Source organism: Somniosus microcephalus, chromosome 2 (assembly GCF_052327205.1).
Source record: "Somniosus microcephalus isolate GS21.2 chromosome 2, FLI_Smic_1.0, whole genome shotgun sequence".
Taxonomy (NCBI): domain Eukaryota; kingdom Metazoa; phylum Chordata; class Chondrichthyes; order Squaliformes; family Somniosidae; genus Somniosus; species Somniosus microcephalus.
The window spans coordinates 79,188,211-79,213,253 of NC_140988.1; the positions used below are offsets into that span (position 1 = coordinate 79,188,211).

The 25,043-nt window shown below is 48.0% G+C and overlaps 1 protein-coding gene across 1 annotated transcript in view; it reads left to right on the forward strand.

The window, feature by feature from the left end:
• Positions 1–25,043, forward strand: part of rxfp1 (relaxin family peptide receptor 1) — a 182,136-nt gene that overhangs the window by 88,925 nt on the left and 68,168 nt on the right. Inside the window, exon 7 of the mRNA XM_085963923.1 lies at positions 4,629–4,700. Within this exon, the coding sequence (XP_085820049.1) occupies positions 4,629–4,700 (72 nt within the window). The remainder of the gene's footprint in view (positions 1–4,628; positions 4,701–25,043) is intronic.

The following is a 25,043-nucleotide window of genomic DNA, read 5'->3' on the forward strand; positions in this document are numbered from 1 at the left end:
GAGGGAAGCGGAAACGGTCAACCTGATTCAAACTCACGCCCCTCCAAGCAGCCGGTTACAGAGCAGGATTAGCGGAGATCAGGGAGCAAGGTACCTCTCTGTCCTCTAAGCAGGACTATGGGGTCAAGTAAAGGAAGAGGGAAAATACAAATGACTTTGCAAAATAAATATATTGTTCAGTGAATCCACAAATACCATTGGTTTGTTGGAGCTCTTTGGGGGAGAAATTCAGTTGGTTGTGCCACCCGTTATTGCCTTAAGAGGGCGATAAGTGGGGCGCGAGCCAGCTAGCGCCCGGGCGTGGCGATACCTGCGCCTCTCGCAAAATTGAGCGGACATTTAGCGGCGGCGCTAGACCACAACGCCCGCTCAGCTGCGCACGCAAATCCTGACGTCATTTCAGAGTGCAACGCCCTTGGGGCGCCCCGGACTGGAAATTCAGTGGCATCCCCCTACTTTCCGCCTGCCGCTCCCAACGACAGGTTGACTGGAACAGTTCCCAGTCACTGTGGGGCTGGGGGGGTGCTATTTATAGGGGGCTGTTCCTGGCTTCTTTGTGGTAACCATTTTTGGACCACTCCTTCTGAGAGAGAGAGAGAGAGAGAGAGAGATTTGCAGAGAGACAAAGAGAGAGAGATTTTTGCATTGAGTCAGCGTACGCTGAGGTACTTTTGGCTTCTGACCAGAACTTTGTAGTTGCTTTGCTTTTTCACTGGCATAACTTTGAGTGGCCACATACTATGGGGGCTGCAATGGATGGGAACGTCGGGCTTCTCCATTACATTGAGAGGGCATAGAGACGCAGAGAGAGCCAATCATGGCCAGATGGAGGAGGGCCAACAGGCGTTGGCACACGAGACCGTACGCACCCAGGGTTTTCCGCCAACAGTTCTCATACATCAATATGTCTGAAGAGCAGTGTTTTCGGAGGCTGTGATTCAGCAAGGAGGTGGCCACTGAGCTCTGCCACCTGCTTCAGCCAGATCTGCAGCCTCAACTGAGGAGCAGGACGTCTCTATCGGTGGCAGTGAAGGTAACCGTGGCTCTCAACTTCTATGCCACCGGCTCCTTTCAATCCGCTACTGGGGACATTGCCACTATCTTCCAGTTCGCGGTGCATTGCTGCATCCGCCAAGTCACGAATGCCCTCTTTAAAAGGAGACGACAGTACATCTCCTTCCCCATGACCCCGGACAAGCAGCAAGAGCGCGCAATGGGCTTTGCAAGAATAGCGGGCTTCCCCATGGTCCAGGGCGCCATTGACTGCACGCATGTGGCTTTGCAGGCGCCGCAAGAGAATGCCGAGGATTTCCGCAACCAAAAGGGCTTCCATTCGTTGAACATCCAGTTAGTTCAAAGAGCAAACATACACATTCTGAATAAAGACACTTCTTTATTTAACAAACTGTGTGCCCTTCTGTGACCACAGACAGCTGATACTCGCTGTCAATGCCCGCTTTCCAGGCAGCAGCCACGACGCCTTCATCCTGCGCCAGACTTCCGTGGCAGACCTTTGAGGCCCTGGCTCACCCAGGAGGCTGGCTTCTCAGGGACAAGGGCTATCCTCTGTGCACTTGGCTGATGACCCCACTCCGTTCGTCCAGCACCCCTGCTGAAGAACGATACAATGAGAGCCATCAAGCTACCAGGAACATCATTGAGCACACAGTCGGCGTGCTCAAGCAACGGTTCCGCTGTCTGGACCATTCCGGAGGAGCCCTTCAGTACTCACCTGAGCGAGTCTCCCACTTCGTTGTTGTGTGCTGCATGCTGCATAACCTGGCAATCCTCAGGACTCTGCCAATGCCACCAGACATTGGAACACCAGCAGAGGAGGAGGAGGAGGAGGAGGAGGAGGAGCAGCAGCACCAAGACGGGAGGTAGGCACAAAATGCAAGGGCCGTCCATCAGCGGCTTACAGCAAGTCGCTTCTAGGCCCCCTCTGAGGGAATGGCTTCTGCCATTCAAAGAACATGAATGGAACCATGCCGCAACCCCTAAGCCGGTCAAGGCAACAATTAGTTCAAAGAGCAAACATGCACATTATGAATAAAGACACTTCTTTATTTAACAAACTGTGTACCCTTCCCGCATGACAAAGTAATAGAGAGAAACCCCCCAAAAAAGTCAGTCACATAACTGGCTCTCACAACCTGGAGACAATGACCAAAACAGTAACAAAAATATGACCATGATCCTCGGCCTTCAATAAAACAATTAACAACATTTTGCCACACCTCCTACTTTTTGCCCTTCGAGGGTGATCTGCTTCGCTTGCAAGATTCGCCCCTTCCCACCCTGCAGCTCCTCCGTAATGGGACCCCAGTGGCTGCAGCAAGGCTAGGGGAAGGCTGCTGAGTGTCAGAAACTGAGACTGCAGATGCCCTTGAGGGATGGCCTGGACCAGCTCTGGGCCTGGAGGGCCCGGCTGCTGACTGCTCCAACTCTGCATGGGCAGCACCAGTCTGTCCTACAGGTGGTGGCAGCTGCAGTGGAGAAGTGACAGTGCTGGCAGCAGAAATGCTGTCATCCTGAGAGAGGACAGCCACTCCCTGTTCGTCCGACACACTGGCACTCCCACGGGGCAGCACTGCAGCATGCGGAGCAATCTGCTGAAGCACAGACTGCTGGCCTGCTGCGGTGCGGTGAGGGCCCCGGCGAATCCTGCCCGATCCAGCGAGGGTGGCAGCAGTCAGTGCTTGTGTGGCCTCAATCTGTGTCTGCATGAGACCAGCCACTGACTGCATTGCAGCACTAAGCAATTGCATGGCAGCCGCCTGTACTGCACCAACGTCCTGGAGACTCCTTGCCTGTGCTGCGCCGAAGTCCTGGACACTCCTTGCCAGTGACTCAATGGAATCTGGCATCCTTGCCACTGCAGCCATGAGCTCAGTGTGCCTGTGCTCCGCCTGGGCACTCATTTCAGCAAGGAGCTGCACCTTTTCTGCGCTCACTGTAGCAGGACTCAAGGCCAGACTCTCCCTCCGGGGAGAAGCTTGCTGCCGAGCTTCTCTACCCCCCTCACGTTGCTGCAGCCCGCTGGGCCCCGGAGCTTCACCCTCAGACCATTCCCCCCTGCTCCCCTCCAGGGAAGACGTGTCCCCATTATGGCCATGGGCTGCCTCGGCTGAGGGTGGCACTGATGGTCCGGCCTCCTCCTCATCGTCGCCTTCAGAATCACTCACAGTGGCAGCTTGAGGGCCCGCCTCCTCACCTGGCGAATCAGCATCTGAAAGCAGGGAGGTACAAGAGTGGCTTTGGCGTGAGGACAGGGTGGCAGTGAGGGAGGCATGAGTGCTGCAATGTACTGATTTGGCTTGAAAGTGGCAAAGGATGCTGGTGTGAGGAACAAGTGGAAGGAGAGAGGTCAAAAAGGTGATGGCCTTACCATTGCTGTCCATAACGGGGTCGGCATCTCCAGTGGCAATGGGGCCAATCATCCGGCCTGCCATAATCCGTTGGACTCACTGCTCCAGATCGGTCAGGGCTTGAAAGTGAGGCCGGCCTCCCCCAGTCCGTTGCTGCTGCCTCCTGTTATGCGCCAGCTTGCCCTACAAGAGAAAGGACGGGCTCTGAATACAGTGTGCAGCCCTGATCTTGGCTGCAATGCCTCCCATAGTCGAATAGCCCTTACAGTATGAAGCCCTGATCTTGGCTGCAATGCCTCCCATGGTCGAATAGCCCTTACAGTGTGAAGCCCTGATCTTGGCTGCAATGCCTCCCATGGTCGAATAGCCCTTACAGTGTGTGTGTAAAGTGCTGAATGTGCGTGTGAGTTTCCTGACAGGACCATAGGTGTTGGATGAGAGCTGGGCATTGGGGCTTTCAGGACCCTTTGGCCATAAAGTGAGGTCAACATGCAGGGATGAAGAGGATTCTGAAAAGGGCACTCACCCTGACGACCCGAGTGAGGTTGTTGAACTTCTTCCTGCATTGCACAGGGGTCCTAGGCACCATGCTGCTGGAGGTCACTCTGTGAGCCACCTCCCTCCAAGCTTTTCGATAGTCGCTGGGCAGCGGCCTCCTGCCACTGTCCGGGTACAGGAGAGATCGCCTGCGCTCCACCACGCCAACCAGAACCTCCAAGGCCCCCTCGCTGAACAGCTGCGCTCGCTCCCTGGCCCTCTCCATGGTCCTTGGCTTAAGTATGTTGCAACAGGTCTGTCCAGGCCGAGATTCAGGGCTCCGATGCGCAGGGTGTGGCTGCAATTCAAGATCGACCCTCCCCTTTAAGAGCTGACCGGCGCCAGTGTGTCTGTGTGCAATTGCTAACTGGCCGCACCTGCGCTGCGCCCGCCCTCGGAGGTAGCGCCTCGCTCCTCCGGCTTAGCGCCTTAAGACAGTCGTGCAGCACCTGTTTTAGCACTCCAAGCACCTCCTGGGGCGAAGGAGGCCAATTTACCAGTAGGTGGCGATAATTTGCGCCAGGCGCTAAATTTCGCGCCCGGCCGATACTTACACCCCAAATGGGGCGATACCGAATTTCTCCCCCTTTGTGTTCTAGAGCTAAAGCTAGCAGGATTTGACATTCATTTCAAATCCCATGCCATCTAATTCTCATCATTTTGGCTTGAGTACTCTTTGTAGATTTCACATTTGAAATTAATGACTGTGCATTTTTCTTTTAGAAACCTACGGTACAACGAAATAGCAACAGTTTCTGAACGAGCATTTAAGGGACTGCATAATCTAACTAAACTGTGAGTATCACTGATGCAAAATTCCTTCATCTAGTGATTAAGAGGTTGAGGGGGAGATATTCTCCTGCTTAGTGCCTCTCATTAACACCTGTGGGGGGCGGTAACGGGGCACTAAGGGGTTACTGACCGGGTGCGGCGAATTCACCGATGCCCGCGAACTTCCCTGACGGATTTGCGCTGGCGCTACGACTTACCGCCTCGCTCTCTTGCGCCCCGAAGATTGTGATTTCATCTGGTACGCTGCACCCCAGAAGTGATATTCGCTCCTGCCCCCTGCAGCATCGCCGGCCGTCAACAACGGCAGCTGCAGGAGGCGTTGTCACCTCAGCTGGCCGCTTGGAGAGCGATAATTAAAGTCAGTGGTGGTCAGGTAGGGCAAAATTTAATTATGTCCCCATTCTGGTGTCTCCTGCTTACTTTTGCCCCTGAGATTGCTGAGCCCTGCACTCTCTTAGAGTGCTTGGGGCTGCTATATGCGTTGCGCAGGTACTGTCGTCCAACAAACACAGCCTGAAGATTCATTCAACGTAGCATTGGCCCTTCCCTTCAAGGGAGGGAAGGAGCCTGTAAAGACGGCAGCACTGCCCCGAACATTGCTCAGCGCTCTGCCGTTCCCGCCCCTCTCACTCCCTTTAGCGCGCTAAGGGAAGTGGTAGCGCTTGATTTAGCGCTCCACTTCCCCTTGGTGCGCTAAAGCGGAAGTTCCCAGCAGCAGCAAATCTTTTTCACCCAGTGATAGGTTTGCGCTCCCTGAAAAGTTATTGCCCTAACCGGGGCACTATGAAATTTCTAGCTCTGAATTTCCACAGGGGTTCTCTTGATTATCCACCGTAATTTTGGCAGAAGATCCACAGAAACTCCAGAGAAACAGTCCGAACACCATTTATGTCGTTTCTCCAATCAGGTTCAGGGCCAAATGACACCAGCAGGCGCAATACTGGCTTGATTGATGGGATCATTGGCCCGTGCATTTTCTGGGACCAGTTGCTTTACCTAGACCACTGTTGATAAAAGGATACCTGACTCTTAAAATTTTTTCTCATGCATAATCCTCCGTATAAATTTCTGTCTTACTCCATACGAAACCTGGTTGAACTGATTTTTTCTAACAGAAAAATAAGAATTTGTCTTAACATCACTGACTCTGTATTGTTTGGAGTGATGGCATCAGTGTTGATTATTAGATCTCCCTTGGCCTATGAGCCACAGGCTTCACATTACCTATGAGGCATCACTGAGATAGCATCTTGCAGATAATTAATCTTCAAATCTATCATTATCTTGAGGCATTCCATTGTACTGCTAAGAACTTCATGCACAAGGCATGTTGCAGTAGCGGGTTTACACTCTGATACTCTTTCAGTACTTAGAAAGTGAAAAGGCTGAAATATGTAATCTAAAAACCTCCTATGTGCTGCATATTTTGTCTACCAACACAAGGCATCACATTTTTCTATGTGTAAATTTTGTGTCAGGCTTTAAAATAAATATTGGCCCAGAAATTCGGGTCGGGAGCTTCCCACGGGTGTAAGCCCCTGACCTGCACTCAACTTGCGCGCCGACCATTGAGCTGTGGGATCCCGTGGAATTCCGATCCTGGACCTGCTCCAACTGCCGGCACGCAGTGCTTGCGTATTCCAGGGGCGCAGTTAGTTCGATGCGTCCCCTGGGATCACGCGGGCCATGGGGAGTCAATCAGAGGAGGGAATGCTCCATTCATAAGTTTGACAGGAAGAGCTGTCAAAACTTAGAAATACTACGGGCCCCAAAACATCATTAAATCTTCAAATACATTTTTTTTTTAATCACATTTTTTAAATAAACTATAAATTACATGAAATAACTATTTTAAACAATAACTTAAATTTTTGAAAATTTTTTTAAATTTTCTAACAGGGCTAAAAATAAACTTACCTTGCTTTAAAGTATTTAAAAATAATAAACCTGTGGAAAAATGTTTTAATTTTAATTAATTCACCACTTACCTTGTAAAAAGCAGGCCTTACGCCTGCTTTTTAAATGTGTAACTTCTGGAGACTTACCCTCCTGGGAAAACCTGTAAAAAACCCGAAGTTCGATGCGCACGCGCAGCCGCTCCCGCGCACGCGTTCGACCTCTTAACCCCTGCTTTCAGGGGAACGGAAGTGCCGGTTTCCCGCACATGCGCAGTACATACAGGAAACCGGCACTTCCATTGGGCCTATGGGTGAGTACCCAGCGCACACTCACCCGTGGAGACCCGAAGTTCTGGGCCAATATTAAATAAAAGACAGATGCCACTTATCTGTGATCTTTAGAACAAATCCCAGGAACAGAAAATACCTTAGTGATCCGCGAGTTAGAGGATTTTGACTGGCCACTATCGGCGAAATTCAAGTGAGTACAAGCCAGGGAATTGGGAGGACTTCTACCTGGCCTCTATCATTATTGCCATTTACATCCACATTATTCTAATGAACCCTGAGAAGGAGCCAATTATAGATGCATCCAGCTTGCTAAAGAGAGCCATCAGCAGGTCTGCTGATATTTCTAATGTGCCCATTATAATAAGACGTTAAAGGGAAGCACAACAGATGTGAATTAATAAATTTTGAGGCACTTTTCACAAGTTGAACAAATCAATTTATAGTCATTAATATTTACAAGTATTCTGTAAAATTCAGTAGTACTCAATAAAACTGAGTAATTGACAATCACTACAGCTATATTCAATAGCTTGGAAATTACTGTTGCCGATATTGTGGTACAATTAAATTCCTGTCTCCGCTATTTTAACTGAGGCATTAACCTATTTAAAATAAAAGGTTTCACACTGCTGTTAAAATAACAGAAAGGGACATTTGGTATGAGTGTGCACTAATATGCATTTGTACAATAATACTGATCACAGTCATTTCCAGGCTTATTTGTGAAAAAATCTGTTGTTGTGCTCATGTGGAAAAATATTACTAGGAACTAGCTGCAAAGTTTTCCTTTGTGTCATAACTCCAACATTGGTACCAAGGAACTGTTCCGCTAAGCTAAGGTCAATTCATCATTTTCCCATTTACCATATTTAATGCATGAGATACAGAGTACTGTGCTTGCTGGGGCAGTGAACGTTATTTTCATATAGGTGTGCACTATACTTTTTGTTTTCACTAATGCAAAGTAGTACTTGGCTGCAAAAAAGAACAATAATCAATAAGTAATAAATATAGATTACCAGCAAGTTCTGTAAGAGATATTTGGTTGTACTTTATTGCGCTGTGCTGCTGCTAAGTCATGTTGTTGTCAGCTACAAAACTTACAGTATTCACCTTTCCCAATAGTTGTGGTGGATCATTTTTATGATCCTCCAGTGTGGTGAAGCCGTAGCAGAGGTTGCATCATTTGTTTGCTTAGTGCGTGCAAATACTGCTGTTTCATAGATGGACTAGCAGCAACTTTGCATTGCAACCTACTTAAAATCTGTTAAAACACTTTGGGGGGAAAATTCGGTATCGCCCGTTTTGGGGCGCTAACGGGAGGCGCAAAGCAACCAAATTTTTCCCTTTAAAACAGGACCTCACTCCAATGAATTAATGCCCTTATAATCTTTTGGGGGTAATTTTGACTTTGTGCGATAGTGTGAAATAGGTGTTCGCGAATCAGGAGAGATGTAAAACGGGCTGCTAATTTGCTATCACCCATTTTACACTATCGGACAAACTCAAAATGACCCTCTCTGCTTCCACTTTCTTTCTTTTCATTTCCCTGAAGGAAGGGAGGAGGTGTTGCCCTTTTAACTTCCTGTACTTTATTAGGCCATTGTCTTCCCAGCGCACAGGTGTAACTCCAGCATGCTGGCCCAAAAGCATACTGAAAATGATCTGACTTGGTACATGAATATTAATTTGACTGGGCAAGCTGTCACGTCAAACTGCTTTTATTTTTATGCCATGACACATTCCATCAATGGGAATAAGATTTATCCCGTTAACGATCAGTTACAGTGAAAATAATGACACTTTTTTTCTACTTCTAAAGCATATCCTGATATGATCCAAACATTTAGATGGAAGTTAATATATATTTTGAATAATTCACCCACTCACAGCCAAAACCAATAAAAGATTACGGGGGAGAGATTTGGGAGCGCCCCATTTGGGACGCTAACTTTTGATAGCTGGAAGAATTAGCGCCAGGCGCTAATGATTCTCAGCTTTCTCTAAATTCGTTGTTAGCGCTCCAGGAAGGAAGTGGAGCCTTAAATCAAGCACGCCACTTCCCTCCTGGAGCGCTAAAGGATGCAGGCGGGGTGGTAGTGGTGCAGCGTTGCACAATGTCCCGTGCAGTGCTGCCAAGATCCGAGGCTCCTTCCCTCCCTTAAAGGGAAAGGCCATCGCTGCAGGCTCTGCATTGGGACCAGTTAGCTGGTCCCCGACGGCAGCCGCGATCCAGCCCGATCAGCCCCATGCACTCCAGCAGAGTGCCGGGCTGATCGATCGCAGCCGAAGAAAAATGGAAAAAATTGAAACAATTCATTGCAACAATTTTTATACTTACCGTGCCAACACCCCCTTTAACTTGCACCCCCGAAGCGCCCGGTCTCGATGAAGCAGGGGGCGGAACCAAAGTTCAGGTCCAGGACGATGCGCAGGACAATGACATCACAATCTCGGGCGCAGGAGATCATGGCGCAATGTGTTACTGCCGCTGCAAACCTCTCGGCCAATTTAGCGGGAGTCATTCATTTCGCTGCGCCCAGTCAGTAAGTTGTTAGCGCCCCGTTATCACCCCCCGGAGGCGCTAAGGAGCCCAATTTCTAGGCCTAAGTGTGCAGTATTTTCGCTCTGGAACTTAATGTACTAAACTCTTTCTTTGGCAACATTCCTGCCTATCTGAGGAAAATATGTCTGGATGAATAGAATAGACATTAAAACCATAGAGAGCGCAGCATAGAATCATCAGGATGGTGATAGGGATGAAAATCATTGTTATGAAGAGAGACTTGAGATACTGGGACTATTTCCATGGGGAAGAGAAAGCTCACTGGAGATTTAATAGAATTTTTTAAAATTATGAAGGGTTTTGATAGAGTGAATAGGGAAAGATTATTTCCTCTAGTTCGGGAGTCTGTGACAAGGGGTCATCAATTTAAATTATTACCAAAGGAGTGAAGAGTGATGGTAAGAGATGTATTTACACAAATGCTTGTTAGAGCATGGAATGCTTTGCCACAGGGGTGCTTGAGGCAGAGACTATAGAATTTTTTAAGGGACAATTGGATAAATATTTGAAGCAGAGGAAGATATGGGGGCTGTGGGGAAGCACAGGCAGTGAGGTTACTTTTGGATTGCTCTAGCACAGAGCTAGCATAGATCAATAGCCCAAATGTCACCTTCTGTGCTCTACATTTCTATGGTTCTGATAGGAAGGATATGTGAAAAGTGGAAACTCATTTTAATGGGAAGCTTCAATATAGGCAAGGAAAACCAAAGTGGATTGCAGTCAGAATTGGTAGATGTAGTGCATAACTGCTTCTTGACCAGTGTGTCAAAGAAGACACAAGAGGCATTGTTCATCTTGATCTGATATTCGTTAATGATCCAGAAAATGTACAAGAAATGGAAGACATGGCACCCCTGAAGGACAGTGGACACAGAATGATAACATTTGATATGATTTAGGTCAGAATTACCTAACTCCAGGAGCCAAGTACTTAACTTTAAAAGAGTAATTTTGATGACATGAGGGAACAACTAAAACAAATAAAGTGGGGAAGGTTATTCAACAACACTGATAAGTGGAGCACCTTTAAAGGTTTAATCCTGAGCATGCAAGATATATACAAGCTCAGACTAAGCAAATACGGCCCTAAATGGATTAAGAAACAAATTAAAAGTGAGCTGAAGAGGAAAAGCAACCTGTACAGATCCTGCAAGGAGAAAGGAGAAGCAGCTCACTGGGATGAATATAAGTAAATGTAGAAACACATTAAAAGAGACCTGGAAAAGGGTATAGCAGTTGAGGCTAAGCATAACACTAAAAAAAAAACTAACAGTAAGATGGGAGTCAGAGAAGAGGTGTAAACCATAAAAGATGCAAATGCTCTTAAAATGGATATACGGAATGACTAGTTCCTCCAAGTATTCACAAGGGAAGACATGAGCCCGCTCCAAACAAAGATATCCCAAATATAATCAATTACTTCACCATAAATAAGATGGATGTCCTAGGGCTCAAAACAAATAAATCACCAGCAATAGATTGTATTTATCCCAGAGTTCTGACAGAGACTAGGAAGGAGATTTGTGAGACACACAATCATTATAAGGGAGCCAACAGACACTGGCGAGGTATCAGTAGATTGGAAACAATGGTGCCCATCTTCAAAATGAGAGGTAAACGGACACAGATAACTATAGACCCATTAGTCTTACTTAAATTTCATGTAAAATAATAAAAATGATCAGGAACACACTTGAGGGTCATCTGTATATACTAATAACCTAGTTAACAGCACTGAGCATGGATTCAGAAGGGGAAGATCTTGCCTGACCAACTGCCTTGACTCTTTTGAGGAAGTGACAATCTGTATTCACTGTGGTAAACACACTTTGGTGTACCTTGACTACCAAAAGGCTTCTGATAAAGTTCCACACAAAGAGCTAGGGCTCGATTTCAATAGCCCTGAGGAGGTGGGTTTGGAGGCGGGTCTGTCCGAAAATTGGAAAAAATGGCTTCAGACACCCAACCCGCCTCCATCCCGCCCCTACCCAATTTTCGTGAGTGTCTGGTCAGCCGCTCCCAAACTGACCCGACTGGAACCGGTGGGACAGGTAGTTAAGGCAAGAGCCTGTTAACTGCCTTGCTAACCCTATTTTGATAGTGGTTTCTGATTTTCATGCTTCTGGCTCCTGTTTCCCATCTTGTCAGAAACAGGCCAGCTGCAAGGGGATGAGTTGCTGGAGGACATGATTTGTATTCAGTGGTGGAGCGCTTTAAAAGCGCTCCTGAAACATGGCTGACATTCAAATGCAACAACTTTGCTGTTGTAGGTATGGGATAAGATTTTGCACATCTACTGCCCTTGTGACTGTTCAAGCTGACACCCACCTGCTGTGTGACCTGAATGGAATAATTTCAGGCCACTTCGGCTGTGTGCTTGCAAGCTTGTTGCCTCAAATGAAATCTATAGCAAGGGGATGGGAAAATTTATGTCCTCTCATCCTGGTCCTCATAATTGGAGGAGCAGCAGCTACGTGGCTCAGCGCAGATCTTCCTGAGAAGAGGAGGAGGAGGACAAGGGGCACCTTGCATGCCCTGTTGTGACCAATGCAGCATCCCTCCAGTTCACTGCTGCCCATCAAGCAGGGTATGCACACTGCCGCGCCACTTTCGCATAAGCTTACTCTTCAACCATAGGTGGCTACCATAAGGCTCTGTAATTGTAAGCGATATTTGTCCAACGTCATACATCATCTCTGCTATACCCGGTTATTTCCTATCACTTTCACCATCAGCATTACAAAATCAAGTCGCCCTGAGCCCTCAATGCGCTTTTGCCATTTCCCAGAACACATAAGCCATAATTTTTCTTTTACACATGACAAAAGGATCATAAACCAAGAACAGTCGGAAAAAAAAGACAAAACACCCACGTGAGTCCCCTTGTGACGATATATGCATAATCTTTCTCTTACGTTTGCTTCTACGTGGTGCTTCCCCTGTGGCTTCAGCAGATATAGAGGCACCTTGCTGACTAGGATGCTGCGCCTGCTTAGACACCTTTGGCAAGCATCCTCTGGGTTTGGGAGCCTGGGAAGGCTCTTCAACAGTCTGCTCTTCCTGCAGCTGTGCAGGGGCTGAAATGCTCATCTCAGTTGTCTCCGCAAAGTGGGTCTCTAACCGAGGGCTCCACAGTGGCATGGTCGTGTGAGCGCTTTGAGAGGAGCCAACACTTCCTTGTGTCCTGCCAACAACATCCCTCTCATGGGTCAGCTGCACCTCAGTGCTGACAAGTGGCTGGAGAGCACCTTGCTGCACATCAGGGGGGCCATGAGGACCCATATCTGCACTGGTGGTCCTCATCACAAGGTCCTCCATGAAGCTCTGGTCTCTCTGCTCAATAGCTGCCCATCGCTCCTTCAGAGATCACATTCTATTTTGAACAGTCACCATGTTTTCCTGACTCTGGCGACTTATTTCCTCCATGGCGGTAGCCATCCTTTCCACGGAGGTAACCAGCCTTTCCACGGAGATTGCCATCCTATCCATGTAGGTTGCAATCCTATCCATGGTGGTGCATTCATGTGCCATTGCCTCCAGCACGGCAGTGCTGATGTTAAAGATGGACTCTTCCATTCTATCCACACTCGCACTAACCCTGGAGGCAAACCCTTCCAGAGACTCCTGCACTTGTTCCTGTATTTCTTGAGATGCTCTTTTTCTGGATGGCCCCAGAGACACAGCGTCTGCATGCAGCTCAGCAGAGCTAGGAGATTGCTGTGACCTCCGCGAAGGACTCCCCACTGCTGTCGCTGTCTCCACCATCTGCTGATGCTCACTTGTGTGCTGTGATAGACCAGGTGGCAACACTACTCTAGCTCGCAAGGGCCCCACCGAGGTGTGCATTGCTGTGCTGGTGCTGGGTGGGCTGAGTCCTGGTGACGCTGCTCCCTCAGAGGCTTCAGGTTCCTCTGAGGAATTATTCGGCTCTTCGTCCTGTAACATGTGGAGCGGGGCGCTCGATGGTCTTGTGGGAGAGTAAAGGCATGATTTAGACATCTGATATTGATATAGCACACACATCCTTTTGAGCAGATGATACAACGCGATTCTCTATGAACATCATATGCCATTGCAGTCAATCACTAAATCTCAATGAGAGGGATGAAACTATTATGTCACCAGCTTCCTCTAGTGTGCCCGTCTCTCCATCGCCCACTTCCAGGTCCTCTCCACCTCCAACAATCTTGTTTGCTGCCTCCTCAGCACTTGTCGATGTTGCTAGGGTAGGTGTACCTCCTCCAGTCAGTGCTCTCTACCTTTTTATTGTGGGCTATCTTTTCCTGCAAGGAGGGACACAAGCAGAGTTTCAACTCAGTGATGGAGTGAGTGTGAAGAATCCCTACCATAGAAGCTTTGAGCGAGTCGAAGATGGGGTAAGATGCCAAGAGGAAGCGAGCTCCCTGTGCGTTGTTAGTTGTTGTCACTGCATGACAGTGAGAGCGAGTCTAAGGGGTGCATAGGCAGGATGCTGAAGTGATTCAGTGCAGAGACAGAGATGGATAGGTAAGGGTTCAAGGGAAGTAAGGGTAAGGTGGTATGTGAAGGAGCAGGCTTACAATGCAGAGTGCTGGTGATAAGAGGAGAAGGGAAGCAGATTGAAGGTAATTATGACTTTTGATGTTTGCACAAGATCATTAAACCTTTGAACATATGGACCTTGCGCTCACCTCCTGAGCAATGCGCAGCCAGGCTGCCTTGGTCTGCTGAGGAGGCTTCCTCCATCCATCAGGTGTCAGGGTGGCTGTCCGGGGCCGTGTAGACACGGGGCCGTGCTGTCCGGGCGAGGCTGGTTCTGGACCCAAGTGCAGACAGATGAGGCGAGAAGCAGATATGCAGTCTTAAATAACAGTTCTTTACTAGAATCACACAGGTAAACAGTTGCAAAACATAAGAGCTCAAGCTACCACATAGGCAAACGGCTAGTCAAGATAGGAACTCAAGACAAGCTACCATGAGGCAACCGGCTTGTCCAGACTGAGCTCAAGACAAGCTACCTCAGGGCAACCAGCTTGTCAAGATAGGAACTCAAGACAAGCTACCATGAGGCAACCGGCTTGTCCAAACTGAGCTCAAGACAAGCTACCACAGGGCAACCGGCTTGTCCAAAACTGAGCACCTTGTCAGGACTGAGCCCAGAGGGAAGAAACCCCAGAACTTAAATACAAGCAAAAACAGGTGAAACCAATAAACCAGATGAAAGGCAGTTAAGTAATAAACAGGAGAAACAAGTAACAATTAACAAAGGGAAACAAACAAGTGAAGGTGCCATCTAGGGGTTACTAAAGGAACTGACCGGTACCCTTACATCAGGAGGGAAGAGAATCTCCCTGTGCCCTCTGACAGCATCCACAAGAGCATGGAGGGACGCATCATTAAATCGAGGAGCTGCCTTACCTCTGGAAGAAGTCATTGTGTATAGATCAATCTCACTGAGTATCAGAATGTAGAAGAGAAAGGCTTCGGCTGAATGGCAGCTTTAAAAGCAGCTGCTATTATGACGTCATCAGAGGCGGCCAGCCAACCCGATCACACTCATTGGACCGGCCAGCGCACCCCATTGAAATCAACAAGCTCATTGAATCAAAATCGGATATCAGCAGCTGATCCCGCCGGAAGCAGCTCTGGAACCCGCCCACCATGCAACCCAACTCCAACCTGCCTCGGAAATAAAAATCGAGCCCCTAGTAATTAAATTCAAAGCTGTGGGAATTCAGGATAAATCTTGGGAATGGATAAGAAATTGGTGACGTGTAGGAAACAACATGTACTCGTTAGGAGAGTTATGTTGGATTGGAGGGAAGTACTGAGTGGGGTACCTCAGTGCTCAGTGCTGGCACCACTACTGTTTCTAATTTACATAAATTGACCTGGATTCAGACAATGCAAACCAGTAAAATTGGCAAATGATACCAAACTAGGAGGGCCACTGGAATCAGAAGAGGCAGCTCAGAAATTACAGAATGAGTTGGATAAGATATGCTAGTGGGCTGAATAATGTCATGTGAAATTTAATGCAGACAAGTATAAAGTGCTACATGCAGGAAAGAAAAAAGGAATGGTAGTATAGTGGTTATTTTACTGGACTAGTTCAAATCCCACCATGGCAGCTGGGGAAATCTAAATTCAGTTAATTAAATAAATCTGAAATAACCATGTAACTACCTGATTGTCGTAAAAATCCATCTGATTCACTAATGTCCTTTAGAGAAGGAAATCTGCCATCCTTACTTGGTCTGGCCTATATATGACTCCATATCCACAGCGATGTGGTTGACTCTTAATGGCCTAGCAAGCCACTCAGTTATCCCAAACCACTACGACAAAGTCACTGTGGGAGTGCCTTCACCACAAGGACTGGAGCGGTTCAAGAAGGCGGCTCACTATCACTTTCTCAAGGGCAATTAGTGATGGCCTTGCCAACAACCAGATCCCTCTGCTACTCTGCCCCATTTAGACACATTGGGCTAAAAATTGGATATGGCCAGAAAACGGGTGGTGTCATGGTCCAACAATATTAAGCTGCGCTGGGTCAACATGGTCTAGGTAGCACGCAAAATTTGTGCTCAGTCCTCATTAACATGATTATAGTGCTGAACTCAGCGTTAACCCCGCTGCTCATTGGCTTACCGCTCAGCAGGTCGGCCAATATCGGGTCCAGTCTAATTCCCAGTCATGTTTGGCACAGGCTTTATTCATTAGTTAAAGGGGAGGTACATTGATGCAACAGCACCTCACTGTCAATCCAGTTCCAGTTCCACCTGGAAGTAGACGGCAGTGGAAGCAGATGGCTGAGCCTCAGCACAGAGAGAGAGCCCAAAGATTCTCAGACGCAGGTGGTGGCCGTGGAGAGGAGGTGGGCTGTCCTCTTCCCACAAGGTGGCAGGAAGCCCTCGCCCCATACATCCAGAAGGCTATGGCAGGAGATAGCCGATTATGTGACAGCCAGAACTGTTGTCCCCAGGTCGCCGATCCAATGCCGCAAGAAGTTTAATGACCTCACATGGCAGGTCAAGGTGAGTGAAGTGTTCGGCAAATGCCATATCCCACCATTTCCACCACAAGCCTCACACACTGCTCAATGCACCACACTACCAGCACTCACCTACCAACAATCTTCAGCTTTTACCACTCAGACCTCACAATCATAGCTTCACTTCACCCTCACAGCCTTACCACTACTGCAACACACACACCCGCATCTCAAATCTTGCACACACTGACAGCTATTCAACTATGGCAGGAACATCACCCAAACACATTGCACCACACTCACTCACACACTTCCCTTTCTCTTGCAGGCCAAGGTCGCACATAACTGCTGGGAGCAGTGGCAGACAGGTGGTGGGCAGGCTGCCATCCAGGACCTCAGCCAGCTGGAGGAGAGAGTTCTGGAGGTAATTGGGTGACAAGTCATGAAGTCCGTGGCAACTGGCGAGGTTGAAGCCCTTGGGGACAACAAAGGTATGCTCATTCCTTCTCACATCCCACTTCCCCGTCATCCCACAATCTCTCCTCACTTTCAAGCTGCTGATTCATCTTACTTCCCCCTCCCCTCCCCTCACCAGAACCCGACTCTCGTGCCTTCTGCTTTCAGATAATCAAGACCAAGCACCAGCCAAGCCTGTCCCAGAGGCGATGGAGGACAGCGAGGGAGGAGAAGAAGACATAGCGTCACTGCATCTGTCACTCTCAGACACAGCTCAGAAACTGACACTGCGTGTAATTTAGAAGGTAGTGTAGAAGCGGGATCTGCACAGGGTGAGGCACCGGGCACAAGTGGGCTGCAGCCAGGCCAGAGGCAAAGGGTAGCTTGGGGGCTAGCTCCCCGGAGGGCGAGTTCGCACGCGAGTTTTGCTGCACAGGACTCAGATCAGGACCTCGATGGGGCAGCCTTCAGAAGAAGGGTGATGGGCATGCACACCGAATTGCTAGGTGTAATGGCAAGCCTGCCAGAGATCTTCATGGCAATGTCAAGCAGCATGGAGGAGTCCGCCTCCAACATTGCACGGGGCCCTGCACAGAGCTTGAAGCCCAGGATTTCCAGGCTGGAAATGATGGAAGACTCCCAAAGAGACCATGTCGACTCAGACATAATGCTGCGTGTGATGGGCGATGTCGCGGCTGCCATTGCAACACAGATAGAAGCAACCCAACGTCTGTGCTGCAGTGAAAGTGCAGAATGCTGTTCTGCACTCTCAGCTTGCTGCCACTCAAGATCAGACTGCTCTCATGCAATCTCAGCTTACTGCCACCCAAACTCAGTCTGTTGCCATAGTGACTGGGTTTACCACTGTCGACCGGATCTTGCAGGGTGTCGCAGCAGCCCAGCAATCTGTGCTCCAACAGATTGCTAGGGATGCTGAGGTGCTGCCCCGGGGGAGTGGCAGTGGGTCAGTGGAGCAGGAAGCTGTTGTCCTCTCTCAGGATGACAGCATTGCTTTTCCCACCACTACCACTCCGCCATTGCCCTTGCCGCTGCCTGTCAGCCAGCCAGCCCAAACTGCTGCCACCCATGCCGAGCTAGTGCAGTCTACAGCCGGGCCTTCTAGGCCCAGAGCTGCTCGAGGTCGTCCTGCAAGGCCATCTGAAGTCTCCCCCATGGAAACTCAGCAGCCTTCCACCAGCCATGCTGCAGCCACTGGGGGAGCACTTCGTAGGAGCACTAGATCAAGAAAGGGCACCTGAACGACAGGCACTAAGGGATGCACAAGGGTGATTAGTTGATATTTTATGTGTAAATTGATTGTTCATAAATTTAATAATTTTGTTTGGAATCTTTTGTGGTGGCTCTCATTTCAGGTTTGTGCCCTGGAGGAAGCTGTGATATTCCATGACAGAGTGATGGTATGATGGGGATGTGGTGAGCAACGGGGATCTGGGGTTTCATTCTCTGGAACTGGAGTCTGATGAGCCAGTCACGGACAGCCCGTCCGGAAGGGGGATTAGCTGCCTGCCTCCTCCCTTCCTCCTTGTCCTCTTTCACTTCCTCTTCCTCCACCTCCTCCTCCTCTCCCTCGTCCGCCTGAGTTGGTCCCGGTACCCGTGGTGGCAAGGGCTGCGCTCTCATGATGTTGGCTATGTTTCCAGTGGGGTTCCGCAGGACTCAGTACTAGGTCCCTTGCTTTTTGTGGTATGTATCAATGATCTAGACTTGAATATAGGGGGTATGATTAAGAAGTTTGCAGATGATACTAAAATCGGCTGTGTGGTTGATACTGAAGAAGGAAGCTGTAGACTGCAGGAAGATATCAATAAATTGGTCAGGTGGGCAGAACAGTGGCGAATGGAATTCAATCCGGAGAAGTGTGAGGTAATGCATTTGGGGAGGGGTAACAAGGAAAGGGAATACACATTAAATGGTAGGACACTGAGTAGTGTAGAGGAACAAAGGGACCTTGGAGTGCATGTCCACAGATCCCTGAAGGTAGCAGGCAAGGTAGATAAGGTGGTTAAGAAGACATACGAAATGCTTGCCTTTATTAGCCGTGGCATAGAATACAAGAGCAGGGGGGTTATACTTCAACCGTATAAAACACTAGTTAGGCCTCAGCTAGAGTACTGCGTGCAGTTCTGGTCACCACATTACAGGAAATATGTGATTGCACTAGAGAGGGTACAGAGGAGATTTACACGGATGTTGCCGGGAGTAGAGAATCTGAGCTATGAGGAAAGACTGGATAGGCTGGATATGTTTTCCTTGGAACAGAGGAGGCTGAGGGGAGACCTTATTGAGGTGTATAAAATTATGAGGGGCATAGATAAAGTGGATAGAAAGGACCTATTTCCCTTAGCAGAGGGGTCAAAAACCAGGGGACACAGATTTAAAGTAATTGGTGGAAGGTTTAGAGGGGATTTGAGGGGAAATTTCTTCACCCAGAGGGTTGTGAGGGTCTGGAACTCACTGCCTGAAAGGGTGGTAGAGGCAGGAACCCTAACCACATTTAAAAAGTACTTGGATGTGCACTTGGGATGCTCTAACCTGCAGGGCTACGGACCAAGAGCTGGGAAGTGGGATTAGGCTGGATAGCTCTTTGTTGGCCAGTGCGGACATGATGGGCCAAAATGGCCTCCTTCCGTGCTGTAACTTTCTATGATTCTATGTCTCCTGCTGCAGACTGGAAGGATCTGCTGGCGAAGAAATTGAGGGCCATGGTGACCTTGATTGGCACTGGGAGAGCCGTGGTCGTCCTGCTCCCAGGCTGCATGTCTGGTTGCAGGAGGTGGCAGAGTTCTGTGACCACCTCCTTGGTGAAGCGGAGCCTCCTAATACACTGCTCCTTACTTAAGTGGAGCTAAGAGAAGTGTTCTCGGAAGACCCTAGGTGGGTAAGGCCTCCTGTTGAGAGCCCTCCTGGCCCTCCTTCTTCTCCCTCTGCACGCATCTTCTCTTCTTCGTTGCCTCCGCTCCCTATCCTGAAGATACTCAAATGCGAGATGGACTGCCAGTAGAGCCCCCTGACTGTGAGCAAGTGTTGTGAGCAGAAGCCTTTAAATAAGAATGAAGGTGTTCTCCACTGCAACAACATTCCCTTTTACCTTAGAACCTTGAAAGAAGTTAATTAAGCTGCTGGAATTGCAGAAAGTTGCACAGAGCCAGTCAAACTGCAGAAACATGTCAGGTGCAAGTGGTTGCTGATGATCCCTTTGAATAACGTTGCTGGAGCTTGCTTGTCAACGCTTGCTCAGCTGATCGCACTTAAGGTATGTGGAGCAGCGAAGTTGAAAATGGCAGATCAGGCGTCAAGTGAGCATTGCACACTCACTGACATCACAATCTGCATTATCTCCATAATTTTCATGAGCGCGGGCATCGGCAGCACTGCCGCCCAGCCGAAAATGCCGGCTGCCGCTGGACTCGATTTTTAGCCCATTTTTTCCAAGGAGTATGTGGCCTCCTTATTCTTCCTACTAGAATGTACCAACTCACATTTATCTATATTGAAGTTCATTTGCCATTTACACACCCATTCTACAAGTTTATTAATATCTTCCTGTATTTTGTCATATCCTGTATTTTGTTGCAGACCTCCTCTGTATTAACTACACCCCCCCCCAATTTGGTGTCGTGCACAAATGTTGTAATTGTAGTTACGATTCCCGAGTCCAAATCGTTTATGTAAATGGTGAACAACAGTGGTCGCAGCACCAATCCCTGTGGAATACCATTTCTCACCTTCTGCCAGTTTGAGTAAATACCTTTAACCCCTACTTTCAGTTTTCTGTTTTGTAGCCATCCATTCTGCTACTTGTCCCCTGACTCCACATACTCTGACCTTAGTCATGAGTTGACAATGTGTGGTACCTTATTGAAGGCCTTTTGAAAATCCAAATACAATACATCTGTTGAATTATCCTTATCTCTGTCTGCTACTGCTTCAAACAATTCAATAAGGTTAGTCAAGCCCTTTCGAAATCTGTGCTGACTATTCTTTATTATATTTTTGGTTTCTAGATGCTTTTCTATTACATCTTTGAGTAAAGATTCCATTATCTTTGCTACCACCAATGTAAAGCTAGCAGGTCTGTAGTTCCATGGACTTGTTCTATCTCCCTTTTTAAATAAAGTTAGGGCAGGGCAATAGACGCCACAGGTACCGGTGGGCAAAATCACATCCTAGTTCCACTGCAGTGGACTCAGATGCTGACTTCGAGAGCCCAGGCTACCGAAAAATACTTTTGGACATACACCAGGAAATGCTTGGTGCACTGGGCAGCCTGCCGGTGATCTTGCACACAATGTCACAGAGTATGGATGAGACCAGCTCCAACTTGTCTCAAGGCTTCGCACGAAGCATCAAAACCATATGTCCAATATGGACCGAGTGGTCAGCTGCAGCAGTAGAACCCACCATAATGCAGCATCTTATGACAACCCTGACAGCTTGGATGGCAACACAAACTGCAGCCATGGAAGCTCAGGCAACTAGTTTGGCAGCTCACACTGCTGGCATGGAATCTCAGATGGCTTCCACCTTGGCTTTGCAAGCCATTGTTGAAAGCGGCGTCCAGAGCATCGCATCACTCCTGCATTCTGTTCCCTAGCAGACTCCTAGTGCTGAGGTGCTGCCCCAGGAGTATGGCCTTGGCTCCATAGGAGAGCCACTCTCAGAGGATCAGCACACCTGCTCCCCTACCAGATACTCTGTCAGTGGCATTACTGGTGACACTCAGTCAGCCGGTCCAGACTGCTGCTGCCCATGCTGAGACACTGCAGTCTGCATTCGGGCTCTCTAGGACCAGAGTGGCTCGAGCTCGTCCTCCAAGGCCATCTGAAGTGTCCTGAGTGGAAGCTCAGCAGCCTTCCACCTCCCAAGAAGTAGCCACTTTTGTTGCTCCTCAATAAAGTTGAGGTAGAAGTGCCCACTGAAGGCCCTCTGTGGATATGGTCTCCTGTTCAGTTCCCTCCTTCTCCAACTTCTCCTCCCTCTTCAGGAAGCTACTCCTGCTCTGTGGTGTCTTCCTTGCTGCTCTCCCTCACCCTCTATTCCCAAAGGCAGCCTTATCAGATGACTTATGTCTGCAGCCAGATTATAATGAAGTAGTTGACTCAGAGACCAGGGTCCTGAATTTAAATAAAGGAAACTACGATGGTATGAGGCGCGAGTTGGCTAGGATGGATTGGGAAATGTTACTTAAAGGGTTGATGGTGGATAGGCAATGGCAAACATTTAAAGATCGCATGGATGAACGACAGAATTTGTTCATCCCAATTTGGCATAAAAATAAAACAAAAAAGGTGACTCAACCGTGGCTAACAAGGGAAATTAGCGATAGCATAAGATCCAAGGAGAGGACATATAAATTGGCCAGAAAAAGCAGCAAACCTGAGGATTGGGAGCAGTTTAGGATTCAGCAAAGGAGGATAAAGGGATTAATTAAGAGGGGGAAAATAGAGTATGAGAATAAGCTTGCAGGGAACATAAAAACTGACTGTAAAAGCTTTTATAGATATGTGAAGAGAAAAAGATTGGTGAAGTCAAGCGTAGGTCCCTTGCTGTCAGAATCAGGGGAATTTATAATGGGGAACAAAGAAATGGCTGACCAATTAAATACATACTTTGGTTCTGTCTTCACAAAGGAGGACACAAATAACCTCCCAGAGATGTTGGGGAACATAGGGTCTAATGAGAGGGAGGAACTGAATGAAATCAGTATTTGTAGGGAAACGGTGTTAGGGAAATTGACGGGATTGAAGGCCGATAAATCCCCAGGGTCTGATAATCTACATCCTAGGGTACTTAAGGAAGTGGCCCTAGAAATAGTAGATGCATTGCTGGTCATCTTCCAAAATTCTATAGATGCTGGAACAGTTCCCATGGATTGGAGGGTAGCTAATGTAACCTTACTATTTAAAAAAGGTGGTAGAGAGAAAACGGGGAATTAGAGACCGGTAAGCCTGACATCGGTAGTGGGGAAAATGCTAGAGTCCATTATAAAAGATGTAATAGCAGAGCACTTGGAAAACAGAGACAGGATCGGACAAAGTCAACATGGATTTACAAAAGGTAAATCATGCTTGACTAATCTACTGGAATTTTTTGAGGATGTGACTGGTAGAATAGATAAGGGAGAACCAGTGGATGTGGTGTATTTGGACTTTCAGAAGGCTTTCGATAAGGTCCCGCATAAGAGATTAACGTGCAAAGTTAAAGCACATGGGATTGGGGGTAAGGTACTGATTTGGACAGTGAACTGGTTGGCAGACAGGAAGCAAAGAGTTGGAATAAACGGGTCTTTTTCCGAGTGGCAGACAGTGACTAGTGGGGTTCCGTAGGGATTGGTGCTAGGACCCCAGCTATTCACAATATATATTAATGATCTAGATGAGGGAACTAGATGAAATATCTCCAAGTTTGCAGACGACACAAAGCTGGGTGGGCATGTGTGCTGTGAGAAGGATGCCAAGAAACTCCAGTATGATTTGGACAGGTTGGGTGATTGGGCAGATGCATGCCAGATGCAGTATAATGTGGATAAATGCGAGGTTATCCACTTTGGTGGCAAAAACAGGAAGGTGTAGGAATGGCTAGATTCCTAACTAAAGGACTGAGGTCGAGTCAGTCTATCAAACAAACAATGTTTAATACTAATCAACAGAGTTTAACACGAAAACACTGGAGAACTAAATTACAGGTCTGTACTCTTTGCTGGCTCCACGAGGACTGGCTAGGGCGGCTCCCCAGCCTGACGGCATGACGTCATCACGTTTTCCCGCCACTGGAGGATCACGTGATCAACGTGATGACGTCATCGCGTTTGGTCTCATTCTTAAAGGGACCGTGCTATGTACATGCAAAAATATGAACAAAGATACAGATTCATTCTGTAGCTAATAATTTGTTAAAGATAATTATGTACATTAGATCAGAGTCCCCTGGTGGCTCTGCCACAAAGGCAGATTATTATCTGAATGGCAATAGATTGGGAAAAGGGGAAGTGCAACAAGACCTGGCTGTCCTTGTGCACCAGTCGCTGAAGGTAAGCATGCAGGTGCAGCAGGCGGTTAAGAAGGCAAATGGTATGTTGGCCTTCATGGCGAGAGGATTCGTGTACAGGAGCAAGGATGTCTTGCTGCAGTTGTACAGGGACTTGGTGAGACCACACCTTGAGTACTGTGTGCAGTTTTGGTCGCCTTATCTGAGGAAGGATGTTCTTACCATGGAGGGAGTGCAGCGAAGATTCACCAGACTGATACCTGGGATGGCAGGAACGACGTATGAAGAGAGATTGGGTCGATTAGGCTTATATTCGCTAGAGTTTAGGAGAATGAAAGGGGATCTCATTGAAACTTATAAAATTCTAACAGGACTAGACAGACTAGATGCAGGAAGGCTGTTCCCGATGGTGGGGGAGTCCAGAACCAGGGGTCACAGTCTAAGGATAAGGGGTAAACCATTTAGGACTGAGATGAGGAGGAATTTCTTCACCCAAAGAGTGGTGAACCAGTGGAATTCTCTACCACAGAAGGCAGTTGAGACCAATTCATTACATATATTCAAGAAGGAGTTAGATATATTTCTTAAGGCTAAAGAGTCAAGGGATATGGGGAGAAAGCAGGGACAGGGTACTGAATTTGGATGATCAGCCATGATCTCATTAAATGGCGGAGCAGGCTCGAGGGGCCGAATGGCCTACTCCTGCTCCTATCTTCTATGTTTCTATGTTTCTATATTTATGAGACAAAGAGTAACAACAGTACAAAACCTCTCTCTGTGATGGAACACAGCAAAAGTTGTCTAGAAGTCAAACAGTAGCCAGAAATACTAAACCAGCAACTAGCCAGTAAGTACTGTATGATGCTTTTAAATAGCGCTGGCGATTGAGCCTTCATGCCACTTAGCGCCACGTTGTGCTGACCATGGCGAGTGAAGTGCTGGGGCGATCCAAAATGTAAAACTGGTCCTGCAAGAAGCCCAACACCCTAATTTAAATATATTACTTCCCACTTAGAATGCTGCTGGCGTGTGCTCCTGCTGCCAGTGCTGCCTCCTCTACCAATATGGCGGGCGGTGCACTTCTGGCCGTAAATGTGGATGTTCTTCCTGCCTGCCATATTGGGGACTTAGTACAGCAACAAATTTCTAGGCCA